At 35.1% G+C, this 19414-nt stretch overlaps 1 protein-coding gene across 7 annotated transcripts in view; it reads left to right on the forward strand.

The window, feature by feature from the left end:
- Nucleotides 1-19414, forward strand: part of AKAP9 (A-kinase anchoring protein 9) — a 153695-nt gene that overhangs the window by 105858 nt on the left and 28423 nt on the right. For 4 of the 7 annotated variants that reach the window (XM_078442477.2, XM_078442480.2, XM_078442482.2 and 1 more), the window contains 11 exons: nucleotides 607-769; nucleotides 1695-1907; nucleotides 2839-2877; nucleotides 4276-4508; nucleotides 5439-5558; nucleotides 9272-9448; nucleotides 10077-10181; nucleotides 15269-15421; nucleotides 15773-15952; nucleotides 16792-17865; nucleotides 19244-19384. In XM_078442477.2, the coding sequence (XP_078298603.2) occupies nucleotides 607-769; nucleotides 1695-1907; nucleotides 2839-2877; nucleotides 4276-4508; nucleotides 5439-5558; nucleotides 9272-9448; nucleotides 10077-10181; nucleotides 15269-15421; nucleotides 15773-15952; nucleotides 16792-17865; nucleotides 19244-19384 (2598 nt within the window). The remainder of the gene's footprint in view (nucleotides 1-606; nucleotides 770-1694; nucleotides 1908-2838; nucleotides 2878-4275; nucleotides 4509-5438; nucleotides 5559-9271; nucleotides 9449-10076; nucleotides 10182-15268; nucleotides 15422-15772; nucleotides 15953-16791; nucleotides 17866-19243; nucleotides 19385-19414) is intronic. The other 3 variants (XM_078442478.2, XM_078442481.2, XM_060628588.3) reach the window with 1 other exon arrangement.

Raw genomic sequence — 19414 nt, forward strand, 5'->3', positions numbered from 1 at the left:
ATAAAAGAAATTAAGTTTTACATAGAGCCCAATCACATAAAATTCTTCCACAAATAAAAAAAGAGCCTATGCATTACTAACTTTATATCTTTCTTTATATTATAGAATATAGATGTAGTGATATAAGTTGGTTTATTTCCAAAAGAAGCATTTTTTTCATTTTGTTTTTAATGTTTATTTGTTTTTGAGAAGAGAGAGGCAGAGCGGAAGTGGGGGAGGGGCAGAGAGAGGAGACACAGAATCGGAAGCACGCTCCAGGCTCTGAGCTGTCAGCACAGAACCTGACATGGGGCTCGAACCTACGAACCATGAGATCATGACCTGAGCTAAAGTCGGACATTTAACCAACTGAGCCACCCAGGCACCCCCAAAAGAAGCATTGTTTTGTTTGTTTAATAAAACCAGAATACATCTCTTATGGAAAGTTATATGTAGGTAATCTACTTGTATACTGACTTTCCCCATTTAATGTTAGCATGCACTAGAAATATTACATGGTTACAGTTCAACAATTTATTTTTATTTAAAAACCCTTTCTGGTTAAACTTTAGTGGGGTATTCCCAACACTTTGTCTTCCTTCATGTATGCTTTCCCTCCTCGTTTAGCTTGAACATGCGAAAGTTACACAGACAGAGTTGATGCGGGAGTCATTTCGACAGAAACAAGAAGTGACAGAGTCCCTTAAGTGCCAAGAAGAATTGCGAGAGCGCCTTCATGAGGAGTCCAGGGCTAGAGAACAGCTGGCTGTGGAGCTCAGTAAGGCTGAGGGTGAGCAACTTGCTATTGGCAACTGAGTGTGGAAAAATTTCAGGTTTAAAAGTAGAGATTTTGATGCAAGCCAAGTTTAGAAATCACAAGTGTATTCTAATGTAGGGTGAGCACTGAAACATAGTTGTAATTTGTCTTCAGACTTTCTCCAAGCAACTTTAAAAGCTATATAATTTTAATTATCAAAAAGTGTTTAATAGAATTCTAGAAAGCATTAAAATTTTTAGAAAATATAGAAATGGATGATGGTGATTTGTTACCAAAATTCCACCATCCTAAGACAAGTCTTTTACTTTAGCAATGAAAAGACTGAAGCCAAGAGATGTTAATAAATTATACAAGGTTGGGGCGCCAGGGTGGCTCAGCTGGTTAAGCATCTGACTCTTGATCTCAGCTCAGATCTTAATCGCAGGGTCGTGAGTTCAAGCCTCGTGTTGGGTGTGAAGCCTACCTAGATAGATAGATAGATAGATAGATAGATAGATAGATAGATAGATAGATAGTTCAAGGTAACCATTAAATGGTGATGCTGGGCTTTAAGCCTCTGAAGCCTCATACTGCTTATATTCTGCCATACCATTGTGGGTGTTGGCCTTCTAGAATCACTTAAAACATCAACTTTCTCTAGTATATTTAAAATGTGACTTGGTTTACAAGCATCTGATTTATATTAAGCTTTCTTGTCTGTTTACATGTGTTTGATAAAGTGAGTTATCACGTACATGATGTGATACCTTAGCATAGCAAAGTAATAGTTCAAAGGAACATCATATTTAGGCACAAAGGTTAAACAAGAAAAAGCCTGCATTGAATGTACCATAACTGCTGCTGTCATCAGCAGATTCATTCAAGATATTTATAGAACGCCTAATGGTAAGATTTAAAATAAGTTTTAATCCTGTTCCCTGTTAATTTTATCTTATAGGTGTCATTGATGGCTATGCAGATGAAAAAACTCTTTATGAAAGGCAAATTCAAGAAAAAACTGATATAATAGATCGTCTTGAACAGGAATTGTTATGTGCAGGTAATAGATTGCAAGAATTGGAAGCAGAACAACAGCAGATCCAAGAAGAAAGAGAATTACTGTCCAGACAAAAAGAGGCTATGAAAGCTGAGGCAGGCCCAGTTGAACAGCGTATGTATTTTTAGACTTTGTGTATGAAACATTCCTTAAAAGTTCAAAGTGGCTCTTTTCTCCTTTCAATGCCATGATTCACATATTTCATGTGGGGGTTGAAGAATTACAAGAAAATCTACTTCATTGATAAAGGTTTTATTAGCCAACTATGTGGAGTTTGGTTTTTTTTTCCATTTTCCTTTGGCAAATTTTAACAGGAAAAGATAATTCCTTAAACTTCTGCCTCAGGAGACAGCTGTGCATAATGTGGCAGGATATTTTTTTAAGCTGCGTAAGATTCAGTTCTTTTGATAGCAGAAAGGCAGCAAAAATGTATACTTGGATTAAGTAAAAGAGCACTGATCCAGCATTAGTAGCAAGCAGGTGGGGGTGGATTTCAGCCTGCAAGAGAATAGATTGAAAAGGTCAGTGACTGTTACACTGACATCTAGTTTAATCTGTGTACGAGTTCAAATTTATAAATAACATTTAATCTTTGCTGAAATGAGAAATTGTGTGTAATAGTTTTTTTAGCAGTAGAAAACGTCAGTCATTATAACGGTGGAACTTCAAATCCTTTTTATCATATCCTCCCACTTTTATATTACACATGCAGTTGGAATTATAAATGTGTAGTTTTATTAGTTGAATTTTGCTAATCGAGAAATACAGCATGCATTTTTGTAATACGGTGCAGTTGTTTCTGGTTGCTCAAATTTGTTTAACACAGGTTTAGGGTTGGTCTTTTTAATGTGCAAAGTGTATGTATCGTACATGTAAAACATTCACGAAATACTGGTACATCAAAATGTTACAAATGATAATAATGAGTGGTTTCAACTTTTACTTCTAATTCTTTTGTGTTTACGTATTATTCTGTTTTAGGAAGTAGACATGTAAATTATATCTTTGTTCTGTGTGTGTGTGTTTTTTCTTTCTATTCTTATAGGACTAGTAGATGCTGCAGTCGATGCAGCACCGGGAGCAGGTGTGTTTATACAATTGCATGGCCAGTCTTTGGGTGGTAAACTTACAACTCCAAAAACGGGGTGACCCTTGGATTTTCAATCACATACCTCTACTTTTCCAACTAACATACCTCTAATTTTGCTGTTGTGTTTCATACTTACAGTTTTTTTCTTTAACAAAAAACTTTTCTTACAATAAAAATACATATTTATATTTGAAATTAACAACTGAGATTCGTAGTGATCATCATCTTATATCTGTTTTTCCATAGAGCTTAAGACAATTTCAGTTTCTTACATAAACAAAATGTATTAAATTCTCACCATATGACTTTTCAAAATGCTCTTTCTAAATCAGGAAATATATAAGATGATGGTATCAAGGATCAGTGAAATTTAGTAAAGAGACTTTCTGGTTCATTTAGTTTTATATTAACATCTAAATCACTATTGTTTTAAAAGGAATGCTATTTTCTATAGATTCCTAGTCCTGAGTACAGTATTGGCAGACTGGTTAGTGTAAGGACTCTCAGGTTATGTTCCTTTTTTTTTTTTCATTAGAGTATTGTTTTACTTTGCTATATACTTTATTGTTGTATTACTAATGTTAATAATAATAGCTAACACTCATATAGTGCTTACCATACTCTAGGCACTATTCTTTGTATATATTAACTCATTTGATCCACAATAGCTCGTAGAGATCAGTAGTATTACTATCCCCAGTTTACATATAAGGAAATTGGAGGACATCGTGTTAAGTATCACATAGGAGATAAGTGGCAGAGCTAGGATTTGAATCCACAGTCTCTGCTCCTAAGCACTACACCATACTGCCTCTCATAGTCAGTTTTCCCTTGATACATATATGGGTGAGCGTGCAAGACTAACTCAGGAATATGGATCTAATGAGGAGAAAGACTAACAGGAAATTGATTGTAGTTGTATTTTTTTTTCTATAACTCTTACTTGCCTTGGTTAAAAATTTACAGTCTTTGATCTTCATGTATATTGTGTATGCATATAAAGTGACTTTATTGGTTTGGAATGAATTGATTTTTGCCTGAGGTGAGTTATTTCTGTGCTTAAATTTAATTAGACTTTGTTCTTTTCCTTATGGTGAAAGTGGACTTTTTTTTTTTTTTTTTTGGTCATTTGCTATGGCATTTTCACAAAATACTGTTTTTAGTGACAGAATGTTTCTTTTTGTTAATATGGTATAATCTTTTTGATACTAGCTTGCTTACTTCTATAGGAATATGTTGCTTTGATATTTTCATAGGAACATTTTCCTTTCTTACGTGTGTTTAAAGTAAAACTCAGATCTCTTATTTCATGAAGGTAAAATTTGAGCGTTGTTATGGGTGATTTCAATATTACTTTGATTTAACTTAGTATATTTTTATATTTGTAAACAGAATTACTACAGGAGACAGAAAAATTAATGAAGGAAAAACTAGAAGTACAGTGTCAAGCTGAAAAAGTACGTGACGACCTTCAAAAACAAGTGAAAGCTCTCGAAATAGATGTTGAGGAACAAGTCAGTAGGTTTATAGAGCTGGAACAAGAAAAGAATGCTGAGCTAATGGATTTAAGACAGCAAAACCAAGCACTGGAAAAGCAGTTAGAAAAAACAAGAAAATTTTTAGATGTAAGTATTCTCAACTTGAATATTGATTTTGTCACTGGAGTGCTTACTTGCTGGTAGTCTAGGTTGTGAATTTTAAATTATGAAGAAACTTGAATTCTAACATTTTCATCTACCTGTGTTTTTTACCAATTAACTGAAAACTACTATTCCAAATAAAAATTCTAATAATTTTTATTACATACCTATGACAATTAAAAGCAGTACAGGCAGATTATGAGTAAACCACCAGTTAGCCTTTCTAAATTCAGAGTTAACAAGCTTGTCCAAGACTTTGCTTTAACCAACTGCTAAAGCAGGGTGAGGATCCTGAGAGCTAACTGGCCAACACTGTTTCACCCACAAAGGATACACACAGAGTAACACTGTGCTCTTGGAACACTTGTTATGCTGTCATTACTGTCTTCCAAAATGATACTAAATCTTTAACCTCATATGGATTTTCTTCTTTGGGGTTTCACTTAAGGCCTGATATTCTTTTCATATATCAGGGAATCGGATTCTGACAGATTTTATAATTTTAGATACAAAACCTAGATTAGGATGAAAGAAATTGATTTACTAAACAGTTTGTTCTACTTACTATTTTTTTAATGACTAAATTAACAGTGGAATTCCTCCTTTGCTCCAAAAAAATAAATTCATTTTTGGGAGAATATTTTTATCTCATTCTGTATTTAACATTACTTGAATTATTAAAAATGTCATGCTTCAAATAATATTTAAATGCAGACATTCCTGTCAAAGATTCCAAATAGCCTATGTACCATACAACAGGTGTTCTTTTTTTTGAAACCTTTTGGTTTGGGGTATTCTGTGGCCGTCAGTTGTTTATCTTAAATAAAACTGTATGTATAACTAAAAGAAGTAGCAGTAATAATAGCTTCAGTATATATTGTTTCTTCAGTTACTGTTATTGTTATTAAACTTCAGGAGCAAGCCATTGATAGAGAACACGAAAGAGATGTATTCCAACAGGAAATACAGAAACTAGAACAGCAACTTAAGGTCGTACCTCGATTCCAGCCTATCAATGAACATCAAACTAGAGAGGTAAGAAAGAACTTTACTGATACTGTCTATGCTACAGCATATTGTGTGTCATAAAAGATGTCTGTTGTGAAGAACTTAAAATTTTATTATATATAAATCTTCAAAATCAGAAAATTAAATATTACTTCAGCGTGAAAAGTTCTTGAAATTCTAAAAATTGTTTACATTGGTGTTCCTGGGTGGCTTAGTCAGTTGAGTGTCTGACTTCAACTCAGGTCGTGATCTCGCGGCTTGTGGGTTCAAGCCCCGCATTGGGCTCTGTGCTGACAGCTCAGAGCCTGGAGCCTGCTTCGGATTCTGTGTCTCATTCTCTCTCTGCCCCTTCCCACCTCCCAAAAATAAACAAACATTAAAAATTGTTTGCATTGAAATTTGGAGTCATTTCTACCTGCGTTTATCTTCTAGTTTTGCCCAATTAAATAAACTTATCTATTTCTTTCTCTATTCCTGTTCCTAACAAAACTGATCAAGAGTTGTCTATATTCAGACAATTTTATTTCCCCATCTTCCATTCTTTTCTCAGTCCAGTGCAGTGACGTTCTAACCCCTCTGTCTCAATGGGGTTTATATCCTCTCTTTTGTTGAAATTGTTCTTGTGGAAGTTACCATCCTCCTGGCCATGTCCACAAATCATCTCTGTCTTCATCATACACATCCTCAGAGGCTTTCATTGCACCCTTCTTCCTGAAACACTTCCTTCTCTTGGCTTCTGTGACATACCTACTTCATTTTGTTTCTTTCAATAGTCTTTGTTTCTCAACCCAAAATAAATGATGGAAGACCCAAAGACTTAGACTTTGGCCCCCTTTTTCTTTCCTATTAATTTTCTCTTCCCAGGTAATTATGTGTAAATGACCATGTGTTTATATCTCCAGCCCTGACATCTTTTTTTTTTTTTTTTTTTTTTTTTAATGTTTGCTTATTTTTGAGAGACAGAGAGGGACAGAGCACTAGTGGGGAAGGAGCAGAGAGAGAGGGAGACACAGAACCTGAAGCAGGCTCCAGGCTCTGAGCTGTCAGCACAGAGCCCGACGCAGGGCTAGAACTCACGAACTGTGAGATCATGACCTGAGCTGAAGTCAGCGCCCAACCGACTGAGCCACCCAGGTGCTCCCCTGACATCTCTTTTGAACTCTGGACTTGAATACTCAGATGCTTTACCATCTATCTCCATTTAGATGTCTCAAAATTAACATGTTTAAAAGAGAGCTCTTGATGCCTGACTAACCCCCATCAGAGAAAGACAAGAATAAAACATGTTCCTTCTTCTTTCAGTAAATATGATACTATCTTCACCTTTCTTATTGCTAAGACCTAGAGTTCATTCTTTATTCCACTTTTTTTTTCAACCCCTGCTTCCAGCCCCTTGGTGAGGCATGTTGCACTACATCTTACATCTTCTTATTCTTTCCATTTCATTCATCTCCTTAAATCTTGGCTGTCACTGTCAGCCTGGATGGTTTTGGTAGCCTCCTTACCACTCTCCCTGTTTCTCCTTTTTCGTCCCAATTATCCACTTCCTCATTTAGAAACATAGAACTCTATATTTGCCAAATAAATGCTACATGAATGAGGGAAGATTTATTGTATAAATTGCAAGGATGGCTTGTTACAGTTATATAGACATCGTGCTTGGGGTTACACCATCCTAATTTGAATCAATAGCTCTGTTATTTACCACCTGTGTGACAATGGCTAACTCATTAAAACTTTCTAAAACTCATCTAGTCATTTCTAAAACAGAGATGGTGGGGTGCCTGGGTGGCTCAGTCAGTGTGCTTCCAACTCTTGATTTCAGCTCAGCTCATGATTCCAGGGTCGTGGGATCAGGCCCTGCATTGGACTTTGTGCTGAGCATGAAGCCTGCTTGGGATTCTCTCCCTCTCGCTCCCTCCCTCCCTCTCCCACTCCCACTCCCTCCTTCCCTCCCTCTCTCTCTGTCTCTCTCCCCCCCTCCCTTCCCCCACCGCCCGTCTCCTGCTTGCACTCTCTCTCTCTCTCTCTCAAATTAAATATATATTATAATAGAACCCACCTCATAGGAATATTGGCCTGGTACATAGTGAACATGTTAAATTATTTTCAGAAATAGTAATAGTTAAATTTTATTTTAAAAAATCTTATAGGGGCCCCTGGGTGGCTCAGTCGGTTGAGTGTCCGACTCTTGGTTTTGGCTCAGGTCATAATATCATGACTTTGTGGGTTTGAGCCCCACATAGAGCTCGTGGTGGGGAGCCTGCTTAGGATTCCCTCTCCCTCTCTCTCTGCTTCTCCCCAACATGTGTTGTCTCTGTCTCTCTCAAAATAAATAAATTTAAAAAAAAATTTTTTTTAATAGTACAGTATGTAAGTATATTATTTGTTATATTTGAAAAGTGTGACCTGCCTCATTCATGAAACTTTAAGAAACTAACATGGATGTGTGTATTTGATTTTTCTCCTGGAACATTGTGATCCATTGGTTCTGTCCTTACCTTGCCAAATCTGATTCCCCAGATGCTGATTTTCTCAAGATCTAAATAATCTAACTCTTACAGTATATTGTACTATTTTGCTGCTTTGTGGTCTTTTTCCTTGACTGTACTCCAAATCTTAGCCCACCCATTATTGTTAAATTTTCTCCTCAGTGGCTTTATTATAGTCATCCTCGAACATGTAATTATAGGTAAGTTTGCATTTCTTTTAACGTTTTGGGGAATAAGTATCGTATTTAGATAATTTCCTTAAAGTATCTCACTGAAGTAAGGTAGAATTCCTTTTTTTCTTACCATCACACTAATTTTTTTAGCAAGCTTTCTCTCTTTACTTGATGAGAACTAATTTCATAAGCTATCTTATTATGCTTCCTGAATCCTTCGGTCTTAGAGCCATTCTCTTAAATGGACCTGCATTATCAGAATTACTTGGGGAAGCTTTCAGTGTGCACAGATTCTTCTCACCACCCAGTATTCGCATGTCTGTTCTGGGCTGCTGGAATGTGTAGACTGAAAAAGCTTCTAAGTGACTGTATTAAAGCTCCCCCATTCCCTCCCATCTCTGCGTTGTTTAGAACCATATTATTATACATCTCAATTATAACCATTTGTGGAAAGAAAAATAGAATCCATTAAAGATTTCTTAAGATTATCTTATCTGACATAAGAGTGTAAGTCAGGGGGCGCCTGGGTGGCTGAGTCGGTTAAGCACCCGACTTTTGATTTCAGCTCACATCATGAACTCACGGGGTTTGTGAGTTCAGGCCCCGCTTTGGGCTCTGCGCTGACAGAGTGGAGCCTGGTTGGGAGTGTCTCTCTCTTCCTCTCTCTCTGCCCCTTCCCCACTTGTGCATATGCTCACTCTCTTCTCTCAAATCGATGAATAGTGTAAGTCAGCACTCTGCAAACTTGTCATCTTTATTAAGTTTTAGTGTTATTGTACCATTAGAGCTTATACTTTAACATTATTCAAAATGTAATCTTCTCTCTCCTCCTAGCTGCAGGTCTTAGTCTTAAGAGAAAGTGTTTTTTGTAAAGGGTTGGTGGAGCAGTATTTCTTTTTTGTTAGTACTACTTTATCAACTCCGAGAATGTCACCATAGTTGGAGACAATAGTTGCTATCCTTATCAAAAATACTTAGCATGGCTTCTGAAAATACTTTTTGAAATGAGGACAGGTATGTTATTAGCTTGTTGAAATTTTTTTTAAATTACAGTTTTTGCTTGTTATATGTCTAGGTTGAACAGTTAACAAATCATCTGAAAGAAAAAACAGACAAGTGCAGTGAGCTTTTGCTCTCTAAAGAGCAGCTTCAGAGGGATGTACAAGAACGGAATGAAGAAATTGAGAAACTGGAGTTCCGAGTAAGGGAACTGGAGCAAGCCTTACTCGTTAGTACAGACACTTTCCAAAAGGTATGGCATTTTCTTCAGGCTAATTTTATGAAGTGTTTTAATATGGATTGCTCTTAGTTACCTGAACATCAGTCCCTTTAAATAAAAAATTACTAGTGACTTTTTGTTGATATTATTACAAAATGTAAATATACCTTTATGTCTCCAGTGACATAACTATATGTGTTTCTTCTTATCTTCAAATGTTACTTGCATACCTTAGTCCTGAGAAAGGAAAATTAAGTAAACCAGAGGAATTAATGATCCTTTTCACAGTCAATAGGTTGCGATTCTAAAATAATAGCCAAATGAAAAAGCTGTGGACACCAGTTGAGTCTATTGCTTTATCCCAGAATAAGAGTGAAATCTATCCCCACTGTACTGCAGAAAACAAGAATGAATCAAAGAAGAGCAGGATAAGGAAGCTTGGGAAGGGGGCATATTAGGGGATAGTCTCCATTTTATGTGAGGAATGAATTTTAAGAGTGTCAAACATTCCTGTGTTCCTGCATTCAAAACTGAGGATCTGTAACTTTGATTATTCACTAATGTAGATTATCAGCTGCTAATGGCATTGCTATTTCTCCAGTTAAAATGGATAATTAGATTTAATGTCTGAAGTTTTGAGAAAATTTTTGCATATTTAAAGGTAGAGGACCAAAAGCAGTCTGGAGCTCTAGAAGCTAAAACAGAATTGTCGCTAGAAGTACAGTTGCAGGCTGAGCGAGATGCTATAGACCGAAAGGAAAAAGAGGTAAGAGGTATACTTTTAATGACAAAATGTGGCTTGAATTATTTTAAATAAGTCACCTTGAGAATGCCATTTGTACAGAATGGGGTTTATACTGTTTAGACCGTTTCTTAGCCCGTTACCTAAATTGATCTTGAAGACAAAAAGAGTTGAACAAATAAGCTGGTATGAGAAGTGTTCCACGTAGAGGGGACAGATGTAAAGGCCTTGACACAGAAGTTTGAAGACAAAAAGAAGGTATGAATGGAGTGCAGAGGAGACTGGAGAGAGAATTGTATTAGCACAAAAGGCAGGATCTCTCTTTTTACCTTCTTTACTGTGAGCTTTGAAGTTTTGCTACTTTGCTGTAGGGTTTGGGGGTGGGTTGTTTGTTTTTTTTAAGTTGTATTACCCTGGGAGGTTATAGCGCTGTTTTACAATGTATAAACATGTTCTTAAAAAATTAACAATAAGGTAGTTATAGGAAAGTTCTCCTATGTTTTCCTACTGCCTCCCTTTTCAAAAAAAAAAAAAAAAAAACGAAAAAAGAAAAAAGAAAAATCTACTTTTAATACTAATTTCCAATTTCAAGCTAATTTAAATGTATTTAAATTTTTGTCTATTAGTTTTTCTAAAATATACTGTACATTATTTAGCTGTATCATAGCATTATAAATATTTAAGATTTTTTTAAGTTACATTTTCATTTCTATATAATTTTTTCAGGATATTTAATAGATTTTAACAAATACTTATTGAATTTAAACAGTATAAATGTTAATAAGTGCTTTGGAAAATACAAGAATGAATTAGACATCAACTCAAACTCTAGCTCAGGCAACTTGTAGTTTTAGGGGCACCTGGGTGGCTCAGTTGGTTGAGCATCTGACTCTTGGTTTAAACTCAGGTCATGATCTCATGGTTTGTGAGTTTGAGCCCTATGTCAAGCTCTGCTCTGACAGCACAGAGCTTACTTGGGATTCTTTCTCTCTCCCCCTCTCTTCTGCCTCTCCCCTGCTTGCACACACTCTCTGTCTTTCTCAAAATAAATAAGTAAACATTAAAAAAATTTTTTTAAACAATAGGAATTTTTTTAAAAAAGAAAACTCGTATTTTAGAGAAGGAAAAAAATCCATATAAATGATGAAAAGAAATGATCATCTCCATGAGAAGGATTATTTTCTTGCTATCATATAATACTGACTGATGTTTATCTAAAAGGTTCTTGTTTATTTTGCTTTTTTGGTTTTTCCACAAAAAGCAGGGAACACTTGTTTATCTGTAACCACTTCTGTGTGTTTTGAAAAGAATTGGGGAGCTTGGCTGATTCAGTTAGTGGAGTATGCAGTTCTTGATCTCAGGGTTATGAGTTCAAGCCCTATGTTGGGCATGGAGCCTACTTAAAATAAAAAGGAAGGAAGGAAGGAAAGAAAATAACATTTAAATATAAAGATTTACCTTACACTAATTAATCAAAAAAAATTGCTTTCTAAAAAGATAGACCTTCAAAACTGGACCCAAAAGCAGTGATAGTTGATTATGGGTAGATAATTAAGTTTACTATATTTTAATTATCTTTTGAGTGACGTTACTAACACCTTAATTTTTCACTTAACATTACTGACACCTTAATTTTTTGAATTGAGTATCCAATAGCAATCTACCTTTTACTGAGACTCATAGTTTATCAGAACTACAAAGAGACCTGTCAACCAGCTTGTCAGCCAACTCCCAGTTTTTATAGATGAGATAGAGCCAGACAAGTTGAGTTAGTGAAGGGTTAAAATGATAGCTCATCCTGGTGGACTAGTTTTTAATCACAGCAACAAGTACTCTGTCAGAACCCACTTGTCTGTAACTGAAGACTGAAAGAGAGGAACATAGAATTAAAACCTAAATCTTTTAATGAAAATCACTTCTTAAACACTCTCTCCTGTACTAGGCAAATATCTGATGGAGTATAAACATAAGATGTCTATATGTGTCATTATATTTTTAGATATTTTCCATTATTCTTATAGGCTTAATTTGTATAAAACTTTTTTTTTTTCAGTTTATTGTATGTTTAGAAATGCAGAATGAATAGAGCAGAAACTGTAAATATAGTTTAAGGATGATGAGAGAAGGCGAATAATGTGGGGAGAAATAGAAGGAAGAGTTTCTTTAAAAAAAAGATGCCTTCAGTAGGTTTTAACTGTCTATAAAGCTAATAAGATATAGCTTACAGATGGCAGTAATAAAAAGTAATGGTTAACTTTGTTGAGGTCTGTGCTAGAAAGTGGTATTTTAAATGCCTATGCCATTAATCCTTACACTCTCCCCCTCAGGGAGAGTGTAGCCTAGCACTAGATAGGCTCTAGTGTTATCTCCATTTTACAGATGAGTAAACTGAGTCTTTACGAGAGGTTAAGTAACTTGCTCATGGTCAACACAGTAAGCAGTTGAGGAAGAATTCCTCCTGGATTTCTCTGATTCTGGAGTCCTGTGATATTGTACTGCCAAAGAATTGGGGAATAAACATTCCTTGTTAGTGAGAAGTATTAAAGACTGTCAGTGAACATCTATTTCTTAACATGTGTTGACTACCACTCTCCCAATTGTAAAACCAGCACCAGATTTCAAAGAATCTACTGTCTAAGAAGTCGTATACACATTTGAAAGAGATCGAGAAGACTCGAAAAGAAAACACAAATAGTTGCAAATTTATTTGATCCAAACTACCTAGATAACATTTGGTAGCTAAATTAAACAAGATTAAAACAAATAACCACCATTCTATTTTTAAAGCTTAATAATATTCTTGTGGTTTTTGGTTGTAATAGACTCAGTAACAGGACAGCCTGGAAATGACACTGGCTGAATAGGGGGAATAGGAGGAAAGAATCATACAGTGTCCTCTTTGGGAATTGAAGTCTCTATTGTGGTGACTCAAGTTCACCTACTTCTAACAGAAATGTTAGTGCTTTAAACCAGTGCTTTTCAAACTTTAATGTGCATATGAATCCTCTGGGAATCTTGTTAAAATGAAGATTCTGAATCAGTAGTTCTGGGATGGGGTTTCGGAATCTGTTCATCTAACATGTTCCCAGGTGATGCCGATTCTGCTGCTCTAGGGACCACACTTTGAATGGCAAGACTTTAGATCAAATTTAGAATTTGACCATAAACTGATAGATCAAAAAAGAAAGTAAAACAAAACAAATGAACAAACAAAAAACCAAACATGCTCTAAATACAGAGAACAAACTGGTGGTTGACAGAGGGTGGGTTGGGGGAGATGGGTGACGAGGATTAAGAGGTACCCCCCTAAAACAAATGGCATTTGAGGTGGAGCATCAGTTTTGAACTTCAATGTCTATGTATATATTAAAGTAGTACTTTTTCATCAAAAGCAGTTGTGGAAGATAGGGATTGGTATAAGTACTATTACATTAGATAACTTTGAAGAAGATATAATCACCATAGTTTTCACCAGTCTAACCTGGTAATTATATATGCACAACTACTAAATGTATTTAAGGTGTGTCTTCTGAGTCTAATACCAGTGTACAGAAAATAATGTAAGTATAAGTTTTGGGCATTCGTTATTAGAAGCAGGATAAGTGATAGTTAAGAACGTAAGGCTCCACAGGTAAACTTCTCAGGTTCAAAAGCTGGAGCCTGTGACCTAAGGGCAAGGTACCTTGCTTTCAGTGACTCCCTTCCTCATCTCTGAAATGGGAGTAATTTGGATTATTAATTAAAGATTTCATAAGATTATTATTACAGACTTTAAAAAAATAATATATATAAAGCACCTTATGCAGCGCCTGGCAATAAAGTGTCTATAAATGATGGCTATTATTAGTGTCAGTACTATTTCTGTTAATGAACTATTAGGCTAAATGATTTTGAAGGGCTTTGCCTTGCTTAGTGCTAAGACATGATTCTGATTACATATCTGGGTGTAAGCAGCATATGGTTCCTTTCAAGTTCTAAGGCAATAAATGATACATAGGCTGCTCTCTGAGCCAGCTCCACTGAATAATGTTGCTCCTACATTTTAGGTTGCTTGTAATGCAGCAATTTGATCATCAGGTAAATACATACTTGGAAATCCATTCATTATTTATTAAGTACCTACAAAGTACTGTGCCAAATGACGATTCCTTAATCAAACCCAACTTTTAAAATGATATCTAGCACTTAAAACTTGTCATTAGTTTCAGTCTCTTTATAACCATTAAAGAGCAATTGCTTTACTGTTAATAGTAATTTATGCTCAGAAAAGAGCTAAATTTTTCTTGTCCTACACATAGGAACTCTCTAATTTTCTCCTAAAATGGTATTAATAACTCACTGTTTAAGTTTCTGTATTTCAGACGTAAGGATCTCACGGCCTTAGTGTCTACCTTTACTTTCTCCTACTTAAACAAGGCACATGGCAGCCAGACCTTTCATTCGGTTAAGTATTAATATGGGCTAACTTGAGCTAGTCTCACTTGGTAGCTAAAACAACTGACCAAATCCTGCAGCTTTTTGAACTTTTTGATAGCAATTAAATTTAACATGAAATAAGATTTAAAATGCAGGCCCTTTCCCTTCCTCCCATGACTCTCTTCTGCTATATCAGAGGGTATTTTAGGTAAGAAATGGCTCCTTGTATCTTTGCTATGAAGGGCTTTGGGTAGGATGATTTAAGGGTGGTGATCAGTTTGAAATACATAGAAACCACACAGTTACACCTGGCTTAGCGAAACCCCTTTATTCTCATCGCTCGTATCTCTTAAACACTTAATTATGTTTTATACAGCTACTGCAGCACTCTTTCTCTCTTGACAAATAAACATTTGTAAACAGGTTTTCAGGGGCACCTGGGTGGCTCAGTTGGTTAAGCAACCTACTTCAGCTCAGGTCATGATCTTGTGGTTTATGAGTTCGAGCCCTGCGTCGGGCTCTGTGCTGGCAGCTTGGAGCCTGGAGCCTGCTTCAGATTCTGTGTGTCTCTCTCTCTCTCTGCCCCTCTCCTGCTCATGCTCTCTCTCTGTCTCAAAAATAAATAAAACATTTAAAAAATTAAAAATAAACAGGTTTTCATTTTCTCTTTCCTTTCAATAATTTTGGTATCAAAGATTACAAACTTAGAAGAACAATTAGAGCAGTTTAGAGAAGAACTGGAAAATAAGAATGAAGAAGTTCAGCAACTACATATGCAATTAGAAATACAGAAAAAGGAATCTACTACCCGCCTCCAAGAACTTGAACAAGAAAACAAATTATTTAAGGTAATTAAGAAAAACTTTGCTTACAAATAATTCATAATTTTTGTCTTAGTATCAAACATTTGCTGGATCCAGCTGCTAAATAATACTTAAAAAAGGAATATTACCTGCAAATGGATTTGCATGCAACTTATTTTCCACCCAACATAAACATTTGACTGCATGAGAGAAAAAATTTTTAGAACTGTTATCAAAATATTTTAAGAATTATTCACTTACAATTACTGTATGTTATCTGATTTTGTTTATTTGTACATTTTGGGTACTTTATCTTTTGTAAGATTCAATTGAAACAATATTCAGAAAATGGCATATAGTGATCTATCTAACTGGGATGGTTATTTTTGTTCCTAGGATGAAATGGAGAAACTGGGATTTGCCATGAAGGAATCTGATGCTATCTCTACTCAGGACCAACATGTGTTGCTTGGAAAATTGGCTCAAATAATGCAGGAAAAAGAAATAGAAATTGAGCAATTAAATGAGCAAATTACAAAACTTCAGCATCAACTTAAAATTACAACAGATAATAAGGTAAACAAATTGAAAATTACTACATGAAATTAAGCTACAATTGTAGGGGCAAATGGTTATTTTTCAGCTTCTCTTTGAATATAAACACTGAATAAACCTTAATTCTCTTTTACCCATTTACTTTATTAAGACACATTGGTTTCGGGTGTCTGGGGAGCTCAGTCAGTTAAACGTCCGACTTCAGCTCTTGTCTTGGTCTCATGGCTTGTGAGTTTGAGCCCCATGTCAGGCTCTGGGCTGACAGCTCGGAGCCTGGAGCCTGCTTCAGATTCTGTGTCTCTGGCTCTCTCTGCCCCTCTGCTCCTTGCACATTCGCTCTTTTTGTCAAAAATAAAAACACATAAAAATTAAAAAAAAAAAAAGAAAGTGACTCCTTGGCTTCATAAGCTATGTGTATTTTTTTATCCTCTCCTAATATTGTCAAAGATTTTTGGTGTTTTCCAGAGAGTCTCTGGTGACTCAGATTTCATCATATCATTCTAACCAAATCTAATAAAAATTCTTCTATTTGATATGAATTAAATCTTCTGGAGACCATTTTTATTTTAATACTTCATTCTTTTCAAGTAGAATGCATTCATGTTAACTATTTTACCCACAGGAAATCAGCTACTAAAGTGTAAATCACTTTATATTTAATAGAACTTTCTGAGCAAAGTTCAAAATAAGGTCATTGATCTGATGAGGACTCTTGGTCTATATTAAAATTAATCTATTATGTCTGAGAAGTAAATTGTGTGAGATCAACACTTTCAGTTCCTGCCCTTAAAATAAAAAATAAAATTCCCAAAATATAAATAATGTATTTATTATGTCTGTTACCTGTTTTTCATTAACAGGTTATTGAAGAAAAAAATGAACTGATAAAGGATCTTGAAACCCAAATAGAATGTTTGATGAGTGACCAAGAACGTGTGAAGAAAAATAGAGAAGAAGAAATTGAGCAGCTCAATGAAGTGATTGAAAAACTTCAACAGGAATTGGCATTAATTGAACAGAAGACATCAGTGGATGCTACTTCTTTTCCAGAAGAAGCAGACAGTTTAAAACATCAATTGGATATGGTAATAGCTGAAAAACTGGCTTTGGAACAGCAAGTAGAAACCACTAATGAAGAAATGGCCTTTACGAAAAATGTACTTGAAGAAACTAATTTAAAAATGAATCAGCTAACTCAAGAATTATGCAGCTTAAAGAGAGAACGTGAAAATGTGGAAGAAATCCAAAGTGTACCAGAGAAAAGCATTAACATGGCCATAGATGATCTGAGCAAAACCAAACCTGAACTGGAAGTAGTCCTTTCTGAGAATGCTCTTAAACCCCTAGAAAATCAGACTGACTTCACATCTTTTGAAGAAAACAGCAAAGGTTCCATTAGCAGTTTGGAATCAAAGGTGCTACAACTTGAGGGCACTGTGAGTGCAAAGGACTTAGAACTCTCCCAGTGTTATAAACAAATAAAGGACATGCAAGAGCAAGGCCAGTCTGAAACAGAGATGCTGAAAAGGAAGATTGTAAACCTACAGAATGTGCTTGAAGAAAAAGTTGCTGCTGCTCTTGTGAGTCAAGTCCAACTTGAAGCAGTTAAGGAATATGCAAAATTCTGTCAAGATAAACAACCAGTTTCATCAGAACTTGAAAGAACACATGCACAGAATTTAAATCAAGTTACAGATAATGAGATGGAGTCAAATGTATTAGCATTAACCTTGAGAATATCAGAATTAGAAAGCCTGGTGGTTGAAATGCAGACTAGTTTGATTTTAGAAAAAAAACAGGTAGAAATTGTAGAGAAAAATGCTTTGGAAAAAGAAAAGAGGCTACTAGAACTACAGAAGTTATTGGAGGAGGAGAAAAAACAGGGAGGTAAAGAAAGGAAAAGAAGCCCTGAAGGAAACTTTGAGGTTCTCAAGGTTAGTTTGTACTTAATTTTTTTCACTTAAATACCCTAAGAAATTCTCTTTTTTTTGTTCCATAAGCTTGATTGCTAATTTACTAAATTAAATATGGTGTTCTTTATATCTAGCAATTCATATATAAAGGGGTTTTATAAAAATACTACTTTTCTGTATACTCCCATTATTATCACTAAAATAATGGAAAAATCGATATTTTGTGGTCTTCAAATCATGTTATTTATTTCACTAGCATACTCATTAAGTAGAGCAGTCAGAAGAAGGTGAAAGATGTTTTAGAGATGATAAGTTTAGCAAATGTCCTTTGGAATTTGTGTGGGTTTTTTTCCTGTTCCATCTAATATGTGTATTTTGTGATCATTCATTTTAAGTAATGGAAAATAATAAAATATATTAATATTCCACTGAATTAACATATCAGTAAGAAGTCACTAGCTTTTGCAGACTTTTATAGCTGGTAATAGATTCTTTCCTTTCTTAGGAATAATTTGTATTTCACTCTTGTAAGTCTGCTTATGTAACAATCTGAAATTGCATTTATTTCTTAGCATAGGACTGATATAGAAGGACTTTAATTTTCACAACCTCACTTTATATATTTATAATATTGAGTACTAAATATGCAGTCTTATATGAATACCAGGAGGTTAACTGATGTATCTAGATTCTATTAATATATAATTTGTTTTACAAAGGATGATAATTCTGGGGTGCCTAGGTGGTTCAGTCAGTTAAACATCTGACTCTTGATTTTGGCTCAGGTCATGATCTCACAGTTCATGAGATCAAGCCCCGTGTCAGGCTCTGTGCTGACAGTGCAGAACCTGCTTGGGATTCTCTGTCTCGCCCTGTTCCTTACTTGCATGTGCACACTCTCTCAAAATAAACAAATACACATTAAAAAACAAAAACAAAGGATGATAACTCTTTCCATTTACTAGGCTTTTTTCTCTTCCCCAGAACTATAACTGATTGTAGTCATTTTAAAATATTAATGTGACTTTCCTTCTATATAAAACGTGTAAGAAGTATCTTAGTAAGACTTGGCATTTTTTTGAGGAAAGTGATATAAATACGAAAGTTTTTGAATGGTAACAGTATTTCATTAATAATTTATAAATAGGGTACATACTAACATGAAGTACCTTTCATTCCTAGAAAATAACTTTTTTCTTACTGTCTCAAGAACATAAAATGATGGTTCTAAAAAAGTTTTCCTATTTGTTGAAAGAGCATGAATCATTTATTTCTACACCGTTTTATTGAATAGGCAGTCATTCCTGAAAAAGCTTCATTAGAATGTATAGGTACCTTGAAATTGGCTGTATTTTTTTTGTAAATAACATGTTTCTAAATGTTTTCCACTATCATTCAGACAACTACTGAGCTAATTCATACCAGTGAAGAAAGTGGATTTTTTGGTCAACTTGAGGCTCTTAGAGCTGAATCATCAGCAACTAAAGAAGAACTTGCCAATTATAAAGAGAAAGCAGAAAAGCTTCAAGAAGAGCTTTTGGTAAAATAAGTAACATACTTTCTAATTCAC

Source organism: Panthera onca, chromosome A2, assembly GCF_046562875.1.
Source record: "Panthera onca isolate mPanOnc1 chromosome A2, mPanOnc1 haplotype 2, whole genome shotgun sequence".
Taxonomy (NCBI): domain Eukaryota; kingdom Metazoa; phylum Chordata; class Mammalia; order Carnivora; family Felidae; genus Panthera; species Panthera onca.